The sequence below is a fragment of the Ceratotherium simum genome, chromosome 2 (assembly GCF_057802395.1).
Source record: "Ceratotherium simum simum isolate JZ-2026a chromosome 2, ASM5780239v1, whole genome shotgun sequence".
NCBI classification, from domain to species: Eukaryota; Metazoa; Chordata; class Mammalia; order Perissodactyla; family Rhinocerotidae; genus Ceratotherium; species Ceratotherium simum.
Window position 1 is genome coordinate 72,451,283 of NC_141901.1, and position 19,205 is coordinate 72,470,487.

Consider the following 19,205-nt stretch of genomic DNA (forward strand, 5'->3'; position numbering starts at 1 on the left):
GGCCTTGACAAACACCAATGAGCAGCCTGACTCCAGTTGCTGGGCATTAATTGGGAGACCTGCTGGGTGGTGCTGACACCAGATCTAGGCATGGGGCAGCCCTGGGATGGCATTTCTGATCTAAGCATTGTTGGATGTGCAAGACTAGGCACGAGGGGTGGCCCTGCAGCAGACAGGACCTAACAGAACAGAGGCCTGTGGATGCCATCCAGTTTCTTCTTTAGTTGAGTGACCTTTGTGAAAGTAGCAGAGCCATTCCTACAGTCATATCTGGGGCGGCATCTGCCCCCTTCCTAGGAACGTGCTCTCTTTGGAAAGGCAGGAGAACATAGTGGGGAGGGCACTGGGTTAGAGCCAGGAGCCGGGGGCGCAGCTCTTAGCTTTTCCTGCTAACTGGCTGTGGAACTTTGGAGACCTTGTCCTTGGTTTTCATTTTCTTTACCTGGAAAAGGAGGAGTTTGGATTAGACGACTTCCAGAGGCCTTTCAGCTGTAACACTCGGCTATACTGTTTGAAGAAGCAAAATAATTTTTCAATCATTTCCCAGCCATCTCAAGTTGGTGTGAAATGTACGTATTAGATGTTTATTGGTTCCTCAACAACGTTTTTGTTGTTGTTTGTTTTAGTTTTATTGGTTTGTTTTCAACCATTTGAAACAGTTATAACAGCCGCAGTCTTTTTATAAATGGATTGCCCAAATAGTTTCTTGTTTATTGGATCCAGGGGAAAGAAATAAGAATAAATTAATTGTGTTGCAAAGCCTATCACATTGGGCAGCAGCTGGCTCTGTTTCATACTGTGAAAGTGGTTTAACAATAGCAACAGCTGCCTCATAGTCCATCTGTTGTTACTCTTACCTATTTTGAGAGAGGTAGTTCTGCTGGTAATTGAAGGCAGCAACTTGCTTTTTCCTATGCCAGACAATAATCAGGCATTAATATTGCAGCAGTATAACTTCCAGTAATTCATTCCTTCTTCTTTTAAATCTAGTGGTATTTTTCTAAGTAATTCCTCTTGTAAATTAGGTAATTCCTTTTATTTAAATTTAGTGTAATTATCCTGAAACTTCAGTGTTTTCTTTACATAAAATTTCAAGAGGAAATTTTTACCAAATATCAAAGCAATTTCATGAGATTTGCTAATTGAGACTAGATTTTAGTGGAGAAGCATGTGGTGAAGACAGTTTATTGCTTAGGTTTGTTCAACAAATTGAGGAGGTAAGTCTGTAGGCTAGCTTCCCAGGGGCTATATGCAAATATGTTTTCTAACTCTGCATTGAATATGGTAGGTTTTCTGGCAGTTTTCAGCCTTGTGAGTGACTCCTCTTACTTTTTTTGTTTATTTTCTTTTGACTCTAAAATCATTTCTCCTCAATGCAGGCCATTGGAGTCTGTGCTTTCCCTCAGCCTCTCAGTGAATTGGAATAGTCAATTGAAAGGGGAATGTGACCATTTGCTTAATAGCATTGGTTTATTTGAATAATATCAGGGTCATGAATGCTCTTCCTGCTAGACAGCTTTGTGTGTTACTGTAGTAAGCCGCAGATACTATAGTATCTCTGGAAGTGGGCAGATCTCTTATTGGGATTAACTTTTTGGGTAAAAATTTCCCAACCAATGGGACATTTCACTGGCCTTTTAACTACACAGGCACTCTTTGGCCGTGCCAAAGTCCAGCTCTCCCTGGTCATTTGGTCCATCTTATTTCCCAACACTTGGGTTTTCTGGGGCAGCAAATTAAGGCTCTGGTTATCAACTTCACAGACAAGCAGAGAGCTGCTCTGTCGCTACCAATGCCAATAGCATGGACACATATCAAGCGGTGTTTCTGCCTTCTGTGGACAGAGAGAATAAGCCATCAAGACTAAATAAATAATTCTAGGTCCCTCCTTTGGGCAACTGTTTTTAATGGAACTTTCCTGAGCTTCCACAGCACACCTTTGCCCTCTCAGTCCTTTGGGAACCAGCGTTGGGTTAGCATTCTTTTGCTGCTTAAACTTTCAGTAATTGATGTTGGTGCTGGAGGTGGTGATGGTGATGATGATTAACATTTATTGAGCATTTTCTTAGTACAAGGCTCTGGGCTATACACTTTATGTGGATAATCGTATGTAATCCTCCTACGTCCCTATAAGGCAAGTATAGAGTGAGGTTAAGTAACTTGGTCAAGATCACACCACATCTAAATAAATGGTGGATGTGGGATTCAAATCCAGGCACTTGATTCCAGAGCCTATGCCTTATCCTAGGTGGTGGCTGATTCTAGTTTTTAATCAAAACTGCAAGCAACATAGGCAACTAGCTCTTCACACCCCTCTTCCCGCCCCCTTCCCCTGTTCATGCCATATCACATGGGTATTCAAGTTAACAGCCAAATACTCTAATGATTATGAACTGAAAAGAAGATAAAGAATTTTAGAGAAAAAGTCTGTTTGCCCAGAAGGTTAAGATATTGGTAAACGTGTAAACTGTTCAAGAGAGTATTCGAGTTTCGGAGAAGTTCTATGACTTTGAATTGTAACTCACAAAAAAGCTCAGAAAATGTGAATAGTTTACGCATATTATGGTTTATGGCAAAACAATTAAAATAGTTGAGGTGGTGCCATCCTACCATATTCTCTGAAATATTTTGAAGTATAGGCGTGTTAGTGCTGTTTGCCTTGGATGCTATGACCACTTTTTACAGCATTCGAGAACACTTGTGCTTACACAATAAAAATGGTTACACCACGTCAGGGATAATGTTTTTTAAATTATGAAAGGGAAGAATAATCATTTCTCTGAAATTTAGGGCACATAAAAAAAAATGGGCATAAAAGAACAATAAATATCATCCCAAATTTGCCGTGATTTGTATACAATATGTAACTCTTAGCAAGTTAGATGTTTAAAATACTGAATTTTCTCCATATTTTCACCACATAACTTTTTAAAAATAAAAGTGTGCTCAGAACAGCACCTGGCATAGCATGGGCACTCAGTAAATGTTAATTTCCTTTCCTTCCTCTTAACATCTCAGCCAAACTAGGTTTTTTCAAGGGGAGTGGAGGGGAGTGGAAGGGAAAGTCATGAACGTCAGTTAGAAGTTAATCCAAGAGAGGCGTTACTTTTTGGAACACATTTGATTTTTCCAGAACAAAAATACTCTAAAGCATCAGCCAGGTTTTGTCCTCAGGCTGAGGTAGAGATGAGGGGAAGCTGAGTAGAAAGATGATAGAAATGCTTAATTGACAGACCAAGACATTCAGTCTCTATCTGGTAAGAGAAGGAGTATCATCAGGATTTTCTTTTTTTTCTTTCTTTTTTTCTTTTTTTGTGAGGAGGACTAGCCCTGAGCTAACATCCAATGCCAATCCTCCCCTTTTTTCTTGAGGAAGATTGGCCCTGAGCTAACATCAGTGGCCATCTTCCTCTGCTTTATATGGGACGCCGCCACAGCATGGCCTAACAAGCGGTGGGTCAGTGCGCGCCCAGGATCCGAACCGGCGAACCCCGGGCTGCCACAGCGGAGTGTGCATACCCAACCACTTGCACCACCAGGGCGGCCCCTCATCAGGATTTTCTTATTCAATGTGCTTCACATTTTAAAAACTTTTTACTTTGGAAAATTTCAAATATATATAAAAATAGAATAGTAGAGTGAACACCCATGAACCCTCCATCTGGTTTCAGCAATTACCAATTCATAGCCAATCTTGTTTTATCACTTCTTGTCCCTGGAATATTTTAAAGGAAACCCAGACATTTCATTTCAGCCATAAATATTCCAGTGTGCATCTCTAAAAGTTGAGAACCATCAAAAAATCTCGAGCAGGGAACTGATCAGATCATTTAGGAAGACCACTCCGAGAGCAGCATGAAGGTTGGGTTGCTGGGGAACATACACAATAATAAGATATACATGATATTTATGCTTATTTATTCCAAAAAATGTTTATTGAGTACCTGCTATATGCTTGGCATATAGTAAACAAATTATCCTGTCTTTAAGGTCTTTACAGTCTAGTGCAGAGTTTACAACCTTGGCACTATTGATAGTTTGTGCTAGGTAACTCTGTTTGGGGGGAGGTCCTGTGCATTGTGGGGTGTTGAGCAGCATCGCTGGCCTCTACCCACTCGATGCCCGTAAAAAACCCCTCCACCACCAGTTGTGACAACCCAAAATGTCTCTAGACATTTCCAAATGTCTCCTGGGGGGGCAAAAAGCATCCCCAAGTGAGAACCACTGATCTAGTAGAAGAGTGCAGATAAGTGAACAGGCAATTGCAATGAACGCCATAAATACTGAAAGAAGCCAGGGAAGGAATTCATTTACAGTGAAGTAAAAACTACATCTTAAATGGTCTGCACAAGCCTGCACAAGCTTCTTCATCTCCCCATCCTTCCCTCTTTGCCAAATAATGATAACTGTGGGTACCAGTTAGACACCTTGTTTCCTTGTGGCCCCCCTCGGTCCTACTGTGTTTGGAAGAACTGAATTGAAAGCTAGAGGCCAAAAGCTGTGGTCAGTTACTTATGCATAACCCCAGAAATATGCCTTTTATGCAAACCATGCCTAACAATCTGAGGAGGGAAATTTTGATTGTAGAGGCAGACCAAAATGTGCTCAGAGTATATTAAAAGGTTTAATTCAGAATGTTGATTATACTTTTTTCTTTCTGTAAAGAAATCTTCATTGTTAAAATTTTCTTTACAGCACTAGCTAGGATTCCTTTCTTACAATCTTACCCTTAAACCAAAAGTAAATATTGTTGTGTCCACTCTTTTCCTTTCAGCATGCCAGCTCGATTATAGGGTTCCAGTGGAGATCAAACTATTTTAGTTGTACTCAGCGGTTATTGGGGATTTTGGGACAAGAACCTTAGAGGATAAAATCCTTTAACCTCAGTTCTGCAGCTTTTGCGTGTTATTGTTTATGCACAGAAATCGTGGAGGAACTTCACCCCAGGGAAATAAGCAACAACTGTTTCTGTTTAGCTCTGTGAGAAGGCCCCTATTTGGGGTGGGGGAAGAGGATTAGATCATAACATAAGTCCACTAAGAATTTTAAAACAATACCATCCATCACACAGGCCTTGCTCTAAAACGTAAATTCTCGCATGTGAGGTCTCCTTAGGGGAAAATCATTATTGAAAACCTCATGGGGATTCTGAGTGACAAAGTTGAACCACGGGCAGTTGATTGGATGGAACTCTTCCCAGAAGCGTGTATATTTCTTGCATGATGCACACCATAGAGACCTTTAAATGCCTTTGGACTTAGTTCAGCGAATCAAACCACTACTTCTTGAAAGTAGGAGAATTTTGTGGTTAGATACCCCTATTTCATAGGGTTCTTGGGAGTTTAAAATGAGAAAATGTAAGTGAAGGCTTTTTGTCAATTGTAAAACACTATAGAAATGTACAAATGGAGGGCGTCACTGTCGTTATTTTATTGTTGCCGGTAAGGCTGATGGGACCAAACTCACAGGAATCAGTCTCTTGTATGCAATTTGTAGTTGGTGTGTGTTCTGCATACTGAACTCGATTTTCTTAAAAACACACAATTATTTTAATTTTCTTAGTAACTTTATTTACATATAACTTTTGCATATATCCTCATCCCAGCACCACCATGTTGCACAGCTTCAGGGGGCACCGTTCAGTTGTAGTGACCTTGCTTCATCTCGTAGCATTCCTTCCCCCAGGGCTGATACCTCATGCTGCAAGAATATGATCAACCTAACTGAGATGGTTAACCCTGAGAATTTACAATTCTATCCAGCTTCTTTATTTTTCTAAACATCAACTCAAATACTGCTTGTTTTGGTCAATTTTTCACAAGTTCTTTTCACTTCACTGTGGGTTCCAGCATAACGTGTGTGTTCCTTCCTTACTGAATGAAACTGGAGATGAAAAGAGAGGCGCTAAAAACTTATCACTTTTAAACTCTAAGGAGCAGGGGCAGAGTCAGTGCCAGGACTCAGCCCACATTTGTTATCAAGGGCCAGACAGTGAATAGTTTCGATTTGTGGCTCATACGGTGCCTGCCTCAACTACTCAGCACTGCTGTTGCAGCGAGAAAGCAGCCATAGACAATATGTACGTGAATGAGCGTGGTTATGTTCCAATTAAACTTTATTTATGGAATAGATTTGAATTTCATATAATTTTCACGTGTCATCAAGTATTATTCTTTTGATTTGTTTTAATCACTTAAAAATATAAAATTTATCCTTAGTTCATGGGCCACATGAAAATAAGTGTTGGGCCATTATATGCTAACCCCTGGTCTGTGCTCTTCTCACTGTTGAGGATAGCGAGTAGCTATACACAAACAGCTTCTTCGTCAGTGCTCCCTGGCTGAGGACAGCACACTCACCATCATTTAGCCTACTAGGCAGAATCTGGAATTCTGGTTCAACCCCTGCCCTGATGCTTTCCAGCTGTGACCTTGGGCTGGTCACATGCTATCAGAGTCTCAGACTGCTCATTTGTAAAATAGTGATAAGAATTCTTTTTCTCTCTCCCTCACAGCGCTGGTTTGAACCTCAGATGAGATCATGGCTGTGTACCACTTTCTGAACACGAAAGCGTTATAGAAATGTCAAAGCATACAAGCATTTTCGTATGGTCTTATTCCAAGTTTCCTCTACTGCCTCCATTTTCAAAAAGTACATCAACATTCTAATCATCCTTCAGTAAACATTTCTGACAGGGCTATTCTATGCCAAGCTGAGCGCTGAGGATATACAGATGAGTAAGAACTAGATCCTGCCCTCAGGGCAGAAAAAAATTAGAGAACAATGTGATATGGCACATGTGTAACAGAAGAGGGATGGAATGAGCAAAGGTGGGAGAGACCAGCCCTGCTGGTGTGGAGATGGGGTGGTGGGAGAGTCAGAGAAGGCCTCCCAGTGAAAATGCCAGCAAAGCAGGTCTAGGGGAGGAGGGTACTTTAAGGGATGGCTTGCAAAGCGTGATGACGTGGAGCAGCGTGGAGAATTTGAGGAGCTGAAATAACTATGAGGAGCCAGCATGGGTGAAGGAGTCCAGCATGGGTGAAGGGTGATTAGGAAAGGCTGCTGGAGAGGTGGGAGAGGAGGGAGGCAGAACTTTGTGTGCCATGCTAAAGAGTTTGGATTTTTTTTCCCTATGAATGAAGGGGAGTTATGGAACGGTGTAATCAGGGCAATAACATAATCAGCTCTGGGATCTGGAAAATTCACTCTGGGGGCACATATGGAGGACGAAATCTTTGGGGCAGGGGCAATAGTGGAGACGGGAGACCAGTGAGGAAAGCTCTGTAATAATGCCGAAAAGTGGTGAATAGGAGCTGAGCTATGGGATGATAGCATTAAGGAGAGAAGAATAAAGATACTTTTACAAAACTTGTGTACATTAAATCAAAAGAATTTTTTGAAAGTGGGATAGTATTATGAATACACTGGAGAAACATGGTATTAAAGGTATTGAATCCTTTTTAAATAAATATAAAGATGTACACATACACACACACACACACACACACACACAAATGAATTGCCAGACTCAAATTCCTAAAGTTTTAGATATTTGTCTTCAAGTTTGCTTCAAATTGGAGAGCCTGTACAATTGATTGTTAACAAAGTACAATGCTTAAAATTTCTGAGTAATCCATCCATGTTATAGCTTTGATATCTAAAGAGGATAAATGCCAGAGCTTTCACAAAGTAAGTATTTATTAACAAGTAGAAGAGTGTCAGTCTCTGCTGAGATTTGGATGACCCTTTGCCTAAAACTTGATTTCTCTGTGGAATGCATTGTGATTTATGTTTTTGTTTCAGAAACAGGTCCAAGCATTAAGGAATCAAGTCCAGTTTCTCCACGTAAGTCTTTATGCAACTATTTCGAAATAAAGCCTCCTGGGCTTTTATAAGGATGAGTTGGTTATGGAACATTTGCCAAACTTTGAGTTTTGATAAGGAGACTTCTGCTCTCATTCTCCCTCCCCCCTTTTTCTTGTAACGTTCTTTTTCCTTTCCTCTGTCCTTCCTTCATTTTCCTTTCTTTTTTCTCTCTACCTTTGCCATTTTTAAATATGAATTTGTTGACCCATTGGCCGTTATGGCCTTAATGGGAAGGTGGTAACTTTCTTCATTTTAGAGAGAAAAGTTCATTATTTGCATATTTGGATCGGTTGTGATCTGAAAGCATTAACATACAGCTATGGGAGTGGTTTGCTTTACGGGTCATCAACAGTACCTGCTCAGAGAAGTAGTGCTAAAGGAACTCGTTGCTGTATCTTCAAGACAATCTCTAGTTCCAAAATGATGCATTGGAAATTGTCTGGGCCAATTTCATCGCTTTGTTATACAGAAGAAAACCCTGACCAAGAAATGTCTAAGTGACTTGTGCGTGGTTATAATTGGCATTGAGGCAGAACCTGGGCTTTCTGGCTGTGCACCCAGAGCTCTTCTAGATGATGTTGCCTTGTAAGGAAAACCTGAGTCTCCATGGCTGACTCTGTCACTGCACAGAATAGTTAGTCTGGAGAGTTCTGTTATAAAGGACTCTCCTTTATACACTATTCTATTAAGTGTATTATTTTAACAATATTGTGAAACAGTATCAGGAACCCAAAAAGAGACACATATGGACACGTTCTCTCATACTTACCTAGTAGTGTGATTTTCATAAATGACATCTCCATCTTTAGAATTTTAGAATATTTTCACTAAAAACTTTTAATCATGTCTTGCTTTTGCATCCGTAGGCATAAAAAGGCAAGTCATCTTTTAATATCTGTCCTATGGACGAGATTAAATTAAATTAGGTTGATGACTTGGTTTGTCTTAACCTCCAGGGAGTTCTTCCCAGTTCTTACTCCTTCTGGAGGATCACCAGCCCTTTTACAAACTCCTTTTGTTTACCCCCTGCCTTCGGCAGGTGAAGTAGCGCTATCCCCATTTTTCAGAAGTTAAACACACACACCAAAGGGCACATGGCTAGAAGAGTAGGGACCAGAACTTGGAAATTTGGATCCTTCCAGAATCCTCTCCACCATGACATACTTTTCCTGAGCCCTTTCGAGTGCTGGGGCTGCTCAAGAGTCACATTTGTCTACAACTGGATGTTTTACACTGAAGTGAGTTGAAAGGCAAAGAGATTTAATTTATATGGAGATCAGCTGGAGTCATTTCTGACTGGAGAGGAACATAGAGTATTGAAATAATAAAGAGATCCTATACCTTCAATTTACATTAAAAAAACAGAGACCTTAGAAATTTTATTCTCCCGAAAACCCCTCTCCCTTAGAAACTGATTTTAACTTTTTGTAAGTGATTCAAAGAAGGTAGTTCTCCTAAATGAAAGGAAATGTTCTATTTCTGTGGCCTGGAATTAATTTCAAATATAAAAATCTCTGCCAAATGGAGGAACAATTGGTTCTATTTATATGTTTTGCTGACCATAAAACGACATCACTCCCCACTGAGAAGTATTTCCGTTCCCCTCATAGAAAGATCACGGTTGGAAAAGTGTTAAAAGGTAGGTTGTTTTAAGTGACACAATATGTAATTGTTAAGATTGAGGGTTTACTATGCGGAGATCAGTGAAATATTATAATCCACGGGAGTAGTTTATCCTTATTCTGTTTTCTCCTTCTCACCCCCTTTCTTCCTGCTATCTTTCATACTTTTACATGTTCATGAAAATATGTTTGTAGAGTATTTGAAGTGTGTTTTCTGTGTAGCATCTCATTGTTGGAAGTGTTCAATGGATAAGAAGCAAGGAGTAAGATTTTGATAATGGAAGTTCACCTTATTTTCCAAAACATCTTAACCTCTGAATTTTCAAGCCACTATACCGTTCAAGTAGGAGGTCCTTGGATTGAGACAGTGAACCACAGACTTAAGGTTTTACAGAATTTACAAATCTGAGTTTTTAGTAAGTTTGTTGCTCAAAATAAATTGCAAACTGAGGATATCTTAGAAATCTGATGATTTTATTTTTCTTTTGAGAAATAATTTTCATGTTAAAAATATAGTGTATTTTGTAGGAATTCTCATTTCATCTTCAGATTCTATTACTCAGGGCTCAGCCTTTCTGACAGTGCTTGTGAAACAAAGATAAAATTGCAACATATGATGCACACTAACGTAAAGTATGTGTTCGCTTCTCTTCCTTATAGCAATTTTCCATGGTCTGGACACCCTCACCGTGATGGGCATTGCATTTGCAGCATTCGTGATTGGAGCTCTCCTGACGGGTGCCTTGTGGTACATCTATTCTCACACAGGTTAGTGTGACGACTATTAGCTGGTGTACATCCTGTGTGCCTGCCACGCAATAGATACTCGGTGTTTCCTTGCATGGATGAATGGATGAAATAATGAATGAAAGAGAGAAAGTTCATTCTCATTATTTTCACATTTACATATTTGGCATAAATTGGGTTTTATGCAAACATAATTTGCTTTAAGCAGCTATAGAAAAGGAATGTTTAAACTATTTGTTTTAATTGCAGTTGAGATGTTGGTGAAGTTTAGCTTCTAATAAAGCTATTTTGTGGTTAGGATTTAATTAAAGAAAGTTAATATAGACAAACTGGAAATAGAAACCATTCCCCCAAAGCTAAAGACATCAGAATAGACATATAAATGCGCAGGAATTGAAAAAGGAAGCCAAGATTTTATTACCACATCTGCCAAGGTGCTGAGCACTGTCTACCAGAGTCCCTAATCAATGGCTTAAAACAGAATTTCTCAAACTTTTTTAAACCCATACCATGTCCTCTTTGATAAACGTAAAATTCTCTTGTCTTTCTATAAAGTTATTTAAATTTTCAAAATATATTTTCATGAATTGTAAATAAATAAAAATGGTGAAACAAAGCACTTTGTTTTCAAGTTACGCTCCTCCGCCCCCAAGAATTTTGATGTGCCTTTCCTCCTGCCCCTTACCTCCAGTCCCAAGGTTGAAACATTCTGGTCTGAACTGAGAACCTGTTCTGACCCTAATACAGAATGCAGGCCAGGCAAGGGGAGTGTATAGTGCAGTGGGGAAGGAACAAATGGACTGCCCTTCTGTTGCTTCTCTCTCTCTTTTTTGTTTTTTTTGTTTTTTTTTTTTTTTTTTGGTGAGGAAGATTGGCCCCGAGCTACCATCTATGCCAATCTTGCTCTATTTTGTATGTGGGACGCCACCACAGCATGGCTTATTGAGCAGTGTGTAGGTCCTCCTCCAGGATCCGAACCCATAAACCCCGGGCAGCCAAAGCAGAGTGCTCGAACTTAACCACCACACCACTGTGCCAGTCCCTATTGCTTCTTTCTTGGGTTCCTTGCAAATATCGGAAGGAAAGACATGCATTTTGAGGCACGTCTAGTGAGCTAGTTGTGTTGTTTCTTCTTAGATACTTGTAGTTTACACTGTGAACCTAGGTAAACTGTGTTGGGTTGATCAGTCAGACACCGGTGGCAGGCCCAAGCTTTCTGTTTAGAATTTTCTTAATTCTCCATTGACCGCATGAATGTGATGATCTTTGGCCCTACCCTGGGCCTTCCAAGCTGAAAGGATGACTACTTTCAAGGGAAGAGAAGCACTTTGAGAAGTCATATCTTAATCCTCATCAGAATCTTCACTTCAAATACTGCATCCTCCGACTGAGTTCTTTTAGATTATGGCAAGAGAGGAGTGAACCCTTTGGTGCTCAGCACAGGAAAGTCACACAATCCAAAGCAAGAGTTTAGGGGAGTTTAATAGTGGGGCTTCGAGTCCTCAAATTATTGTCCTAATCAGCAACCTTTGGGTGAAGTATATTTCGTGTGAGAGAGAGAAAATAAGATTCTTAAGTGCAATAATTCTGAGGATATACAAACATCTGTAAATCAGTTTAGGAATATTCTTCCTCATGAACAGTTTATACAAGCACCAGAAGGGACAGCCTTTAGCGGAGTAGCATCTTAGAGTAAATAATTTTGTCACAGGAATACTGACATGTTCAGATCTCAAACTCACAGTTCTTTGCCACTTTTCCCAATCTCCTGCATGGCTGTGAGGTTCTAGGGCTGTTGGCAGCAGTATTAGGAATGAACTTGAAAGTACTCCAAGAAGACTCTGTAGCACTGAGGATTTTCTATGGGCTAGTAACCCACAGACGCTTAACGTGTGCCTGCTGACCTGTGACTGGCCTTGGTCCTAGAGCTACACCCTCAAACCCTGAAAGCTGGTCTCAGGCCAGGTAGGGCCAGGAAGCCAGGTAAGGCAGAATAAGGCACTGACTATTGCACATCGCGCTGAACTCCCTCTGATAATTCCAGACTCCTGTCCACAGCCATGCTCACAAACCTGATAAAAAGTCAAGCCTGGTTTTATGGCATATAATGCTGTTCATTAAATTCTGAGATTTGTTGTTACTGCTCCCTTTTCCCCCAAACCAGAGACTTAAGGTGGAGTTTTTAAGTTTTGTTAACACAGAAATAGGTTTGTAAGTAGATTAAAGAAAAAGAAAACCAAAAACCCTTCCTGTGGTGGTTTCCAGCAAAATAAATTATGCTGATTTGGAAGTTAAAAGGTTTATAGACACTGTCATTTGGGCTCTAAACCTGTTAGCATCACATATGATGCAGCTTCAGAATGACTTTTTATTAAAAGCTGTAGCCATTTTAAAGACTGCTCATTAGGAACACCAGGGTCACACAAGTGTGAAAAAGGCTCACTTCAGGCCCCAATGGGAATTTCCTGTCTAGAACCCCTCAGCTTCGTACCTGGGTCAGCTAGCAGCAAGTTTAGATAAAAAGAGAGGAACATAATGTAGAGGCCAATGGGGCGAGGTGTGTATACAAACACTGACTCAGCCCATTCAATGTCCACAATAAGCTAAGCTGTGGAACTCAGACCTTATATGGTATATTTGGGGTTCAGGCAGCATCTGCCTCTATGTGAAAAAGAATCCTTAATTTGGATGACTTCCCTTTGATTATGCTTTCTATTCTTTCTACAGCACAGAGAACAAAACCAAGTCACATGTTTGAATTGTGGATATCTCCTTACATACCTGGAATGTGCGTTAGTCTAAAAAAGCTGGATTCCCACTTTATCATATGACAGCTTTGGGTACAGTAAGAGATACTTCCTTAGGGCTATATTAACTCTGTTTGGAAAACTCTGTTCCTAAAACATACATTCCCCACTAAGATGGCACAGAGAGGAGGGCCAGTCAGGGTGGAAATGGTGCTGGAATGGAACCATAGAATCTTCATGCTCCTGGGAGCCTAGCTAGTTCAGGGGTCCCTAACTTCTAGTCCATGAAGTTCCCAAAAGTCATATGCAAAATTTTATCTGTTATATATATATATTTTAGTAATTTTATTTATTTATTTTTCCCCCAAAGCCCCAGTAGATAGTTGTATGTCATAGCTCCACATCCTTCTAGTTGCTGTATGTGGGACGCAGCCTCAGCACGGCCGGACAAGCAGTGCGTCAGTGTGCGCCTGGGATCCGAACCTGGGCCGCCAGTAGCGGAGCGCGCACACTTAACCGCTAAGCCACGGGGCCGGCCCATCTCTGTTATATTTTTTGAGGAAAGGGGCAAAAGCATTTTTATATTTTAGTAAAACTTTTTAGCTTTATCACAGTAGTACATGCAGATAGTTTAAAGGCTGAAATAGTCCCACAAGACTTGTTATGGGGGCCGGCCTAGTGGTGCAGCGGTTAAGTGCAGGCGCTCTGCTTCGGCGGCCTGGGGTTCGCAGGTTCGGATCCTGGGCAGGCACTGACACACTGCTTGTCAAGCCATGCTGTGGCGGCATCCCATATAAAGTAGAGGAAGATGGGTGCAGATGTTAGCCCAGGGCCAGTCTTCCTCAGCAAAAAAAGAGGAGGATTGTCATCAGATGTTAGCTCAGGGCCAGTCTTCCTCACGAAAAAAAAAAAAAAGACTTGTTATGAAAACCTTGAGCTCCTTGCTGCCCCACCCACTCCCTTTTCTTGCTGCTCCGGGCACTATTTTTGACTCTTAGCTGATTCTCTTGGACATTAATCCATATCTCTAAATAACATGAGTATATTGCTACTTCTCGACTTATCAGTTTTAGGCTTTTTCTGTCAACCTCTTATTATGCACAATGAAAATTTAGTTCTCTTTCACTCCTTGTGCCCTAATTATACGTTCAAGCCCTTCTTATCCCTCTATCCCCACCATCCTCCTAATAGAATTATACTAAAATTTTGGTTAGATCAGTATTTACTGTTTACATTATTATGACTACCTAAATGCGAATCACAATTTAGCCGTGCAGTATAATATTATTGCTTTTCATCACCTTTCTGAGGATTTCCTGCACTTTTGAGTTGCGGATGTCTGTGTCATGTATCCCGTGTCTTCCTCCTTCTTGGTTTAAAGGGTAGCTAAGAGATAAATGTTTTTCACACCTTGCATGTCTGAAAATATCCTTGTTGTATACAAACACTTGGTAGATAGTTTGGCAAGGTATAGAATTTTAGATTACAAATAATTTTCCTCCAGAATTTTGAAAACACTCCTCATTGACTTTTAGCTCTAAAGATTGCTTTTGGGAAATTCAAAGCCATTCAGATTCCTGACCTGTTTTTTCTTTCTGGAAGAAATTATATGATGGTTGTCCTTGATTTAGGTGTATTTTCACACGTTAGAGTGGGTATTCATTGAGCCCCATCAGTCTAGAAACTCATGTCCTTCAATATTAAGATTTTTTTGCAGTTATGTATTTTTTCTCACTCCTATTTTCTCTATTCTCACATTCTAGAAATCATTTTATTTGAAAGTAGAACCTCTTGAATAGTCATCTACTTTTCCTTTCTTTTCTGTTTTCCATCTTTTTCCTTTCTTTGTTTCTTTTCTAGGAGACTTCTTCATCTTTATCTTTCAGTTTTTATTGAGTTTTTATTTTGCCTTTAAATTTTTAAATTCCAAGAAATTTTTCCTATGAATTAAAAAAAAAATTCTATTTTTGCCTCATGGGTACAATGTCTTCTCTCTCTGAGAATATTCACATAGGATTATTTAAGAATGGGGAAGTTCTGAGCTTGTGGGTGGGACATATTGAATGTGAACTTCCCTTAGGGTATTCTGGCTGGACCTTTTATTGAGGCACTCCTGATATCACATCTTTGGATCTTTCCTCTTGAGCTCACCAGGTTTTTCTATAAAACAGATTTTCCTGTTTCCTTCCTGGAGGGTGTAGGTCTGGCTGCCAACGTTCTGGGGGTCACAAGATTCAACAGGTAGACATTCATTTAATCCTCCTCTTTCAGTGGTTCTCTGCCCTCACTGTGCCTGGTGTTGGTTGTTCCCGGAACCCTCAGTTTCATCATCTTTAGAGAGTAAACTTCCTGTCTTCCTCCCGGATGAGGAAGGGCAAGCTCCCACCCTGTGGAGTAAAGAAGGGGATTTAGAGAAGTCTTACTGCTTCTTATATAGAAGTTTGGTCAACTGCTTATTGGTCCGTGTTCACCCTCTCTTCTAGAAGTACCTGATGCCACCATTTCCTGAGTTTTTAAGGGTTGTTTCTGTGTTATAACTTGGTTGTTTGTCAGCTTTTCCTCCTGTTGGCTTAGGTTCTGGCTCTCTTGAATCTGCTAATTCGGTTGCTACTCACCCATTTCCTCACCAGCTTCCGATATTTTATTACTATTGTCTCCACTCCTGCTTTCTTTCTTCTAGGTTTATGCCTTGTAAAAACCTGTAAATTGTCATTTTGGTGAGATTTTCCCCTTGGCCTGTGAATTGGTTGCGTATTTTGTACCAATTAATGTCTTGATTCCTTGATATCCTAACTAATTTCACAAGCTCACTCTTGTAAAAAGAGTGAACTAGAACACCTTTAGAGAAGTTTTCCTCACTTTTTATCAATTTCAAAAGTTATCCCTCCCCATTCTCCAAGCTAAACTTTCTTTTTACAGGCAAAACTACAGGAGGGATGGGTTAGATGTTATCATTTATTTTACTTTGTGGCCCATGAACAGTATGCACTCCAAGTCTGATGATAAGAAGAGGAGGAAGAGGGAAAAGGAAGGGGGGTTGGGAGGGAGGCCACCCTCCCATGTATCTGTACAATCCTTAGCTGTGGGCTATCGTCAGAAATTGGACTTGAAGCTCTAGTTTGTTCAACTGCTAGTCTTGTTACCTGAGCCAGGTATGTTAACCATGTTTCCCTTTAGTAAACATAGAAATGATCTCTACTTCACAGGGTTATTGGAGGCGAGAGTACTTAAACAAGAAATGCATGTGTAAAGCTTTCTAAACTCCTGAGTCCTACAAAAATGTAAGATATTTAAGGGTGCTCAGATGTGTAGGCAGAAAAATATCTAAGAGTGGAAGGAACACTGTTTCACAGAGCAAAATAAAATACTGAGGTCTTGAATTAGGTGTGCCTGTCCCAATCCCTCAGGCCTCTGTTCAGCAATCCTCAGTTGAACACACCATGTATTCTTAAAGCAGAAGTCAAGCACATACCCAGGTCCACCTGAGTCAGGTAAGAGCTTTTAATTAGGAGCATCTCTGGAGGCTTCATATGTTTTTAGAGGTCTGAAGTTTCTCCAACCTCCCAAGTATAATCCAGGTGAAGAGAGAAACATCAAGAAGATAGGCTAAGGTGTGACAAGAGACTAAGTCCCATGGATCAGAAAAATGCAGCTGGAATGGATGGGAACCCTGGTGTGACTATAAAGAAGGCAGGATCCACTCTTTTCAGCCAAGTGCTCAGGTTAAATGAAAGTAAGATGCCCACAGAAAACCACAGTGCAGGTGCAGGCAGGTTGGCCCTACTGTAGGAATATGGGAAGAAAGTGGTAGGGAGGACATTTTGAAAGCTGTTAATTCCTGCCTTGCAACAGTTCTCCCTTTCCCCATAACTTATAACATCTCATCCACCCCTCCTGCAGAGTTTTGCCCCTGTAAAAGGAAAGTGTTTTAGCTTGGAGAGTGGGGAGGGACAATTTTTGAAAATGACAAATAGTGATTGAAAACTTCCCTAAACTAAAGGTAGTCTATTCACTCTCCTTACAGGAGTGAGCTTGTGAAATAATTACAATTCAGATATCAAGAGATTGAGACATTAATTTGTACGAAGTTGCAACCCATGCCTAGAGGAAAATATCTTTGTTTTTTTCCAGCATTAAGTAATATTAAATCTAAATCACCCCTAGGTATATGGTTTTCAATCTAATGCTTAAATATCTCCCAAGAAATTCCGTAAATTCCCCCTGTAACTAACCAATCCTCGTAATCAGCAAGTTCTTTTCTATGTGACCTAAATCCCTATCGCTGCCATTTAAACTCATTTCCTCATGGTCTGCCCTCAAGGGAAATAAAGAACAGCTGTCTGCTCCTCTTTGTAATAATTCTCTATTGGCAATATTTGCAAATAGTCTCCTTTGGGCTAAATAATAGAGATTCCTCTCCTCTTTCTTTAAAGTTCTGTTGTTTCTCCATAGAGCCTCTCCATGTCACATCTTTCTTAAAGTTTCTTCCCCAGGACCTGCCATGCTGAAAAGCTTAGAGATAAGAATCCAGTTGTAAAGCAGACTGCCAAAGAGGTGGCAGGAAATCAGATCTGGACAACTCCATGCCAAGCTAAAGAAATAAAACAGATTATTCCTTAAAAAAATATATTTTTCTGTTTCTAAAAGCATCTTTGGCAATATCTAGGCTCAGCCACAGGCTAATATGTGAGCTGGGTGGAATTAATCCTTGTCCTAACACACTTCCTTCTTGAGTATCCCATGTACTAAATGCCTCGCTCCCCTACTCACTCTCCTCCCCAAATCTCTCTTCCTCAATGTGGTTTATGATTTTAGGAGCAAAGCATGAAGACTGAACATATCTCTTCTGATGGCCAAGTGTGATATTTATGAGCAAGGAGCCTTCCTTGAACTCCTTACATTCGCTAAGTAGGCCTACTCTGCTTAATCCTGAGGTCTTCCCTGCCCATCTTCTCCAGAAGTAGGCTGATTGTATCTGTCATCCAAGGGATATTTTAGAGAAAGTCAGTGCTCCAAGAAATCAGAGGTCACTGTGATAGAGAGCAGAAAACCAAGGGACCCAACTCAGAAAACCCAGGGGACTGACTCCGTTGGCTTTTTAAGCAGACACATCTGCACATTAAATTTTCTTTCTCATGGTGAATTTTTCTCTGGTGCTGCGTCCATCTGACAATGCAAAAACTTTTTCTTAATTTCTGAAAAAATAAAAGTTCTTAACAACTTGGTTATATTGAGAAATCTCATATCTTACATGTGAAAATAGCCACAGAGGTAGAAGGGATAGTCTAAAGAAGATATTTTCAAAATTTCCTAGCAGATTATCAGACAAATACTCTCCTTGGCACATTATTGCTCAAAGTCAATAGATTATTGGGCTAAGTTAAGTTGTCCACCTTGGTGAAATGTCTCCTGCAATCTCAAGTAGAGGGGGCTTCTTTGTTTTGTTTTGCTTGGGGTTTCATTTTGAACAGTGTTTTTGCACAAGAGTTTCCAAAACTCTGGAAGTTGAAAGACCTTTTTAACAGGCACTGATTAAAATAAACTGACATGGCAGCAAATTGTATTTGGCAAGTAGGCATCGGAAAACAAGTATTCAGACCTCCTGGGCAGGGAGTAGTACTGGTACTTTTCCTGAACGTGAATAACCAAGCACATGTCAAATTCTGGATGAGACAGACTTGTCCACTGTCAGGAGATGAGGCAAGGCGATCTTGCTTTAGCTGCTATTAGGCTGAACAAATGAAGCCCAGGTGAGCCAAAAAGGGGATGTGGGGTGTTGGCTTAGCTCCTGCTTTTCTGATGTATCCTTTATTTAAATGGGGAATAGATATTTTTAAAATGTGCTTCACGCACAGCCACATTAGTTCTTCTGATTGATAATATGAGGATCCAGCTGGGTGTGGATCAACATGTGGGTTGTAAGGGGGCTGAATTTTTGTTTGGGTCTCTGGAGGTTTTTGGGTTTTTGTTTTTGGAGGTTTTTTTTGTGGCCATCAGAATAGCTGAGAGATTTGATTTCCTTCTAGAAATAAAGCTCCCACTCTGGGGAAGAATTTCTGGGAGAAAGTCGTTGTCATTGAGGCAAACTTCCTCACCTTTAATTATATACACACATGAAGGGTAGAGGGCAATGGTGAGGAGGGTCCAAAATAGATTGCCAAAAAAAGAAGACTGAAAACAGTGTTTCTCTGCCTCTGAAGGATATTGACCCCCTGTCCCTTCT

At 40.4% G+C, this 19,205-nt stretch overlaps 1 protein-coding gene across 3 annotated transcripts in view; it reads left to right on the forward strand.

Moving 5' to 3' along the window:
• TGFBR3 (transforming growth factor beta receptor 3) overlaps positions 1 to 19,205 on the forward strand; it is a 185,763-nt gene that overhangs the window by 161,731 nt on the left and 4,827 nt on the right. For 2 of the 3 annotated variants that reach the window (XM_087447604.1, XM_087447607.1), the window contains exons 15-16: positions 7,804 to 7,845; positions 10,149 to 10,256. In XM_087447604.1, coding sequence (XP_087303730.1) covers positions 7,804 to 7,845; positions 10,149 to 10,256 — 150 coding nt within the window. The remainder of the gene's footprint in view (positions 1 to 7,803; positions 7,846 to 10,148; positions 10,257 to 19,205) is intronic. The other variant, XM_087447614.1, reaches the window with a different exon arrangement.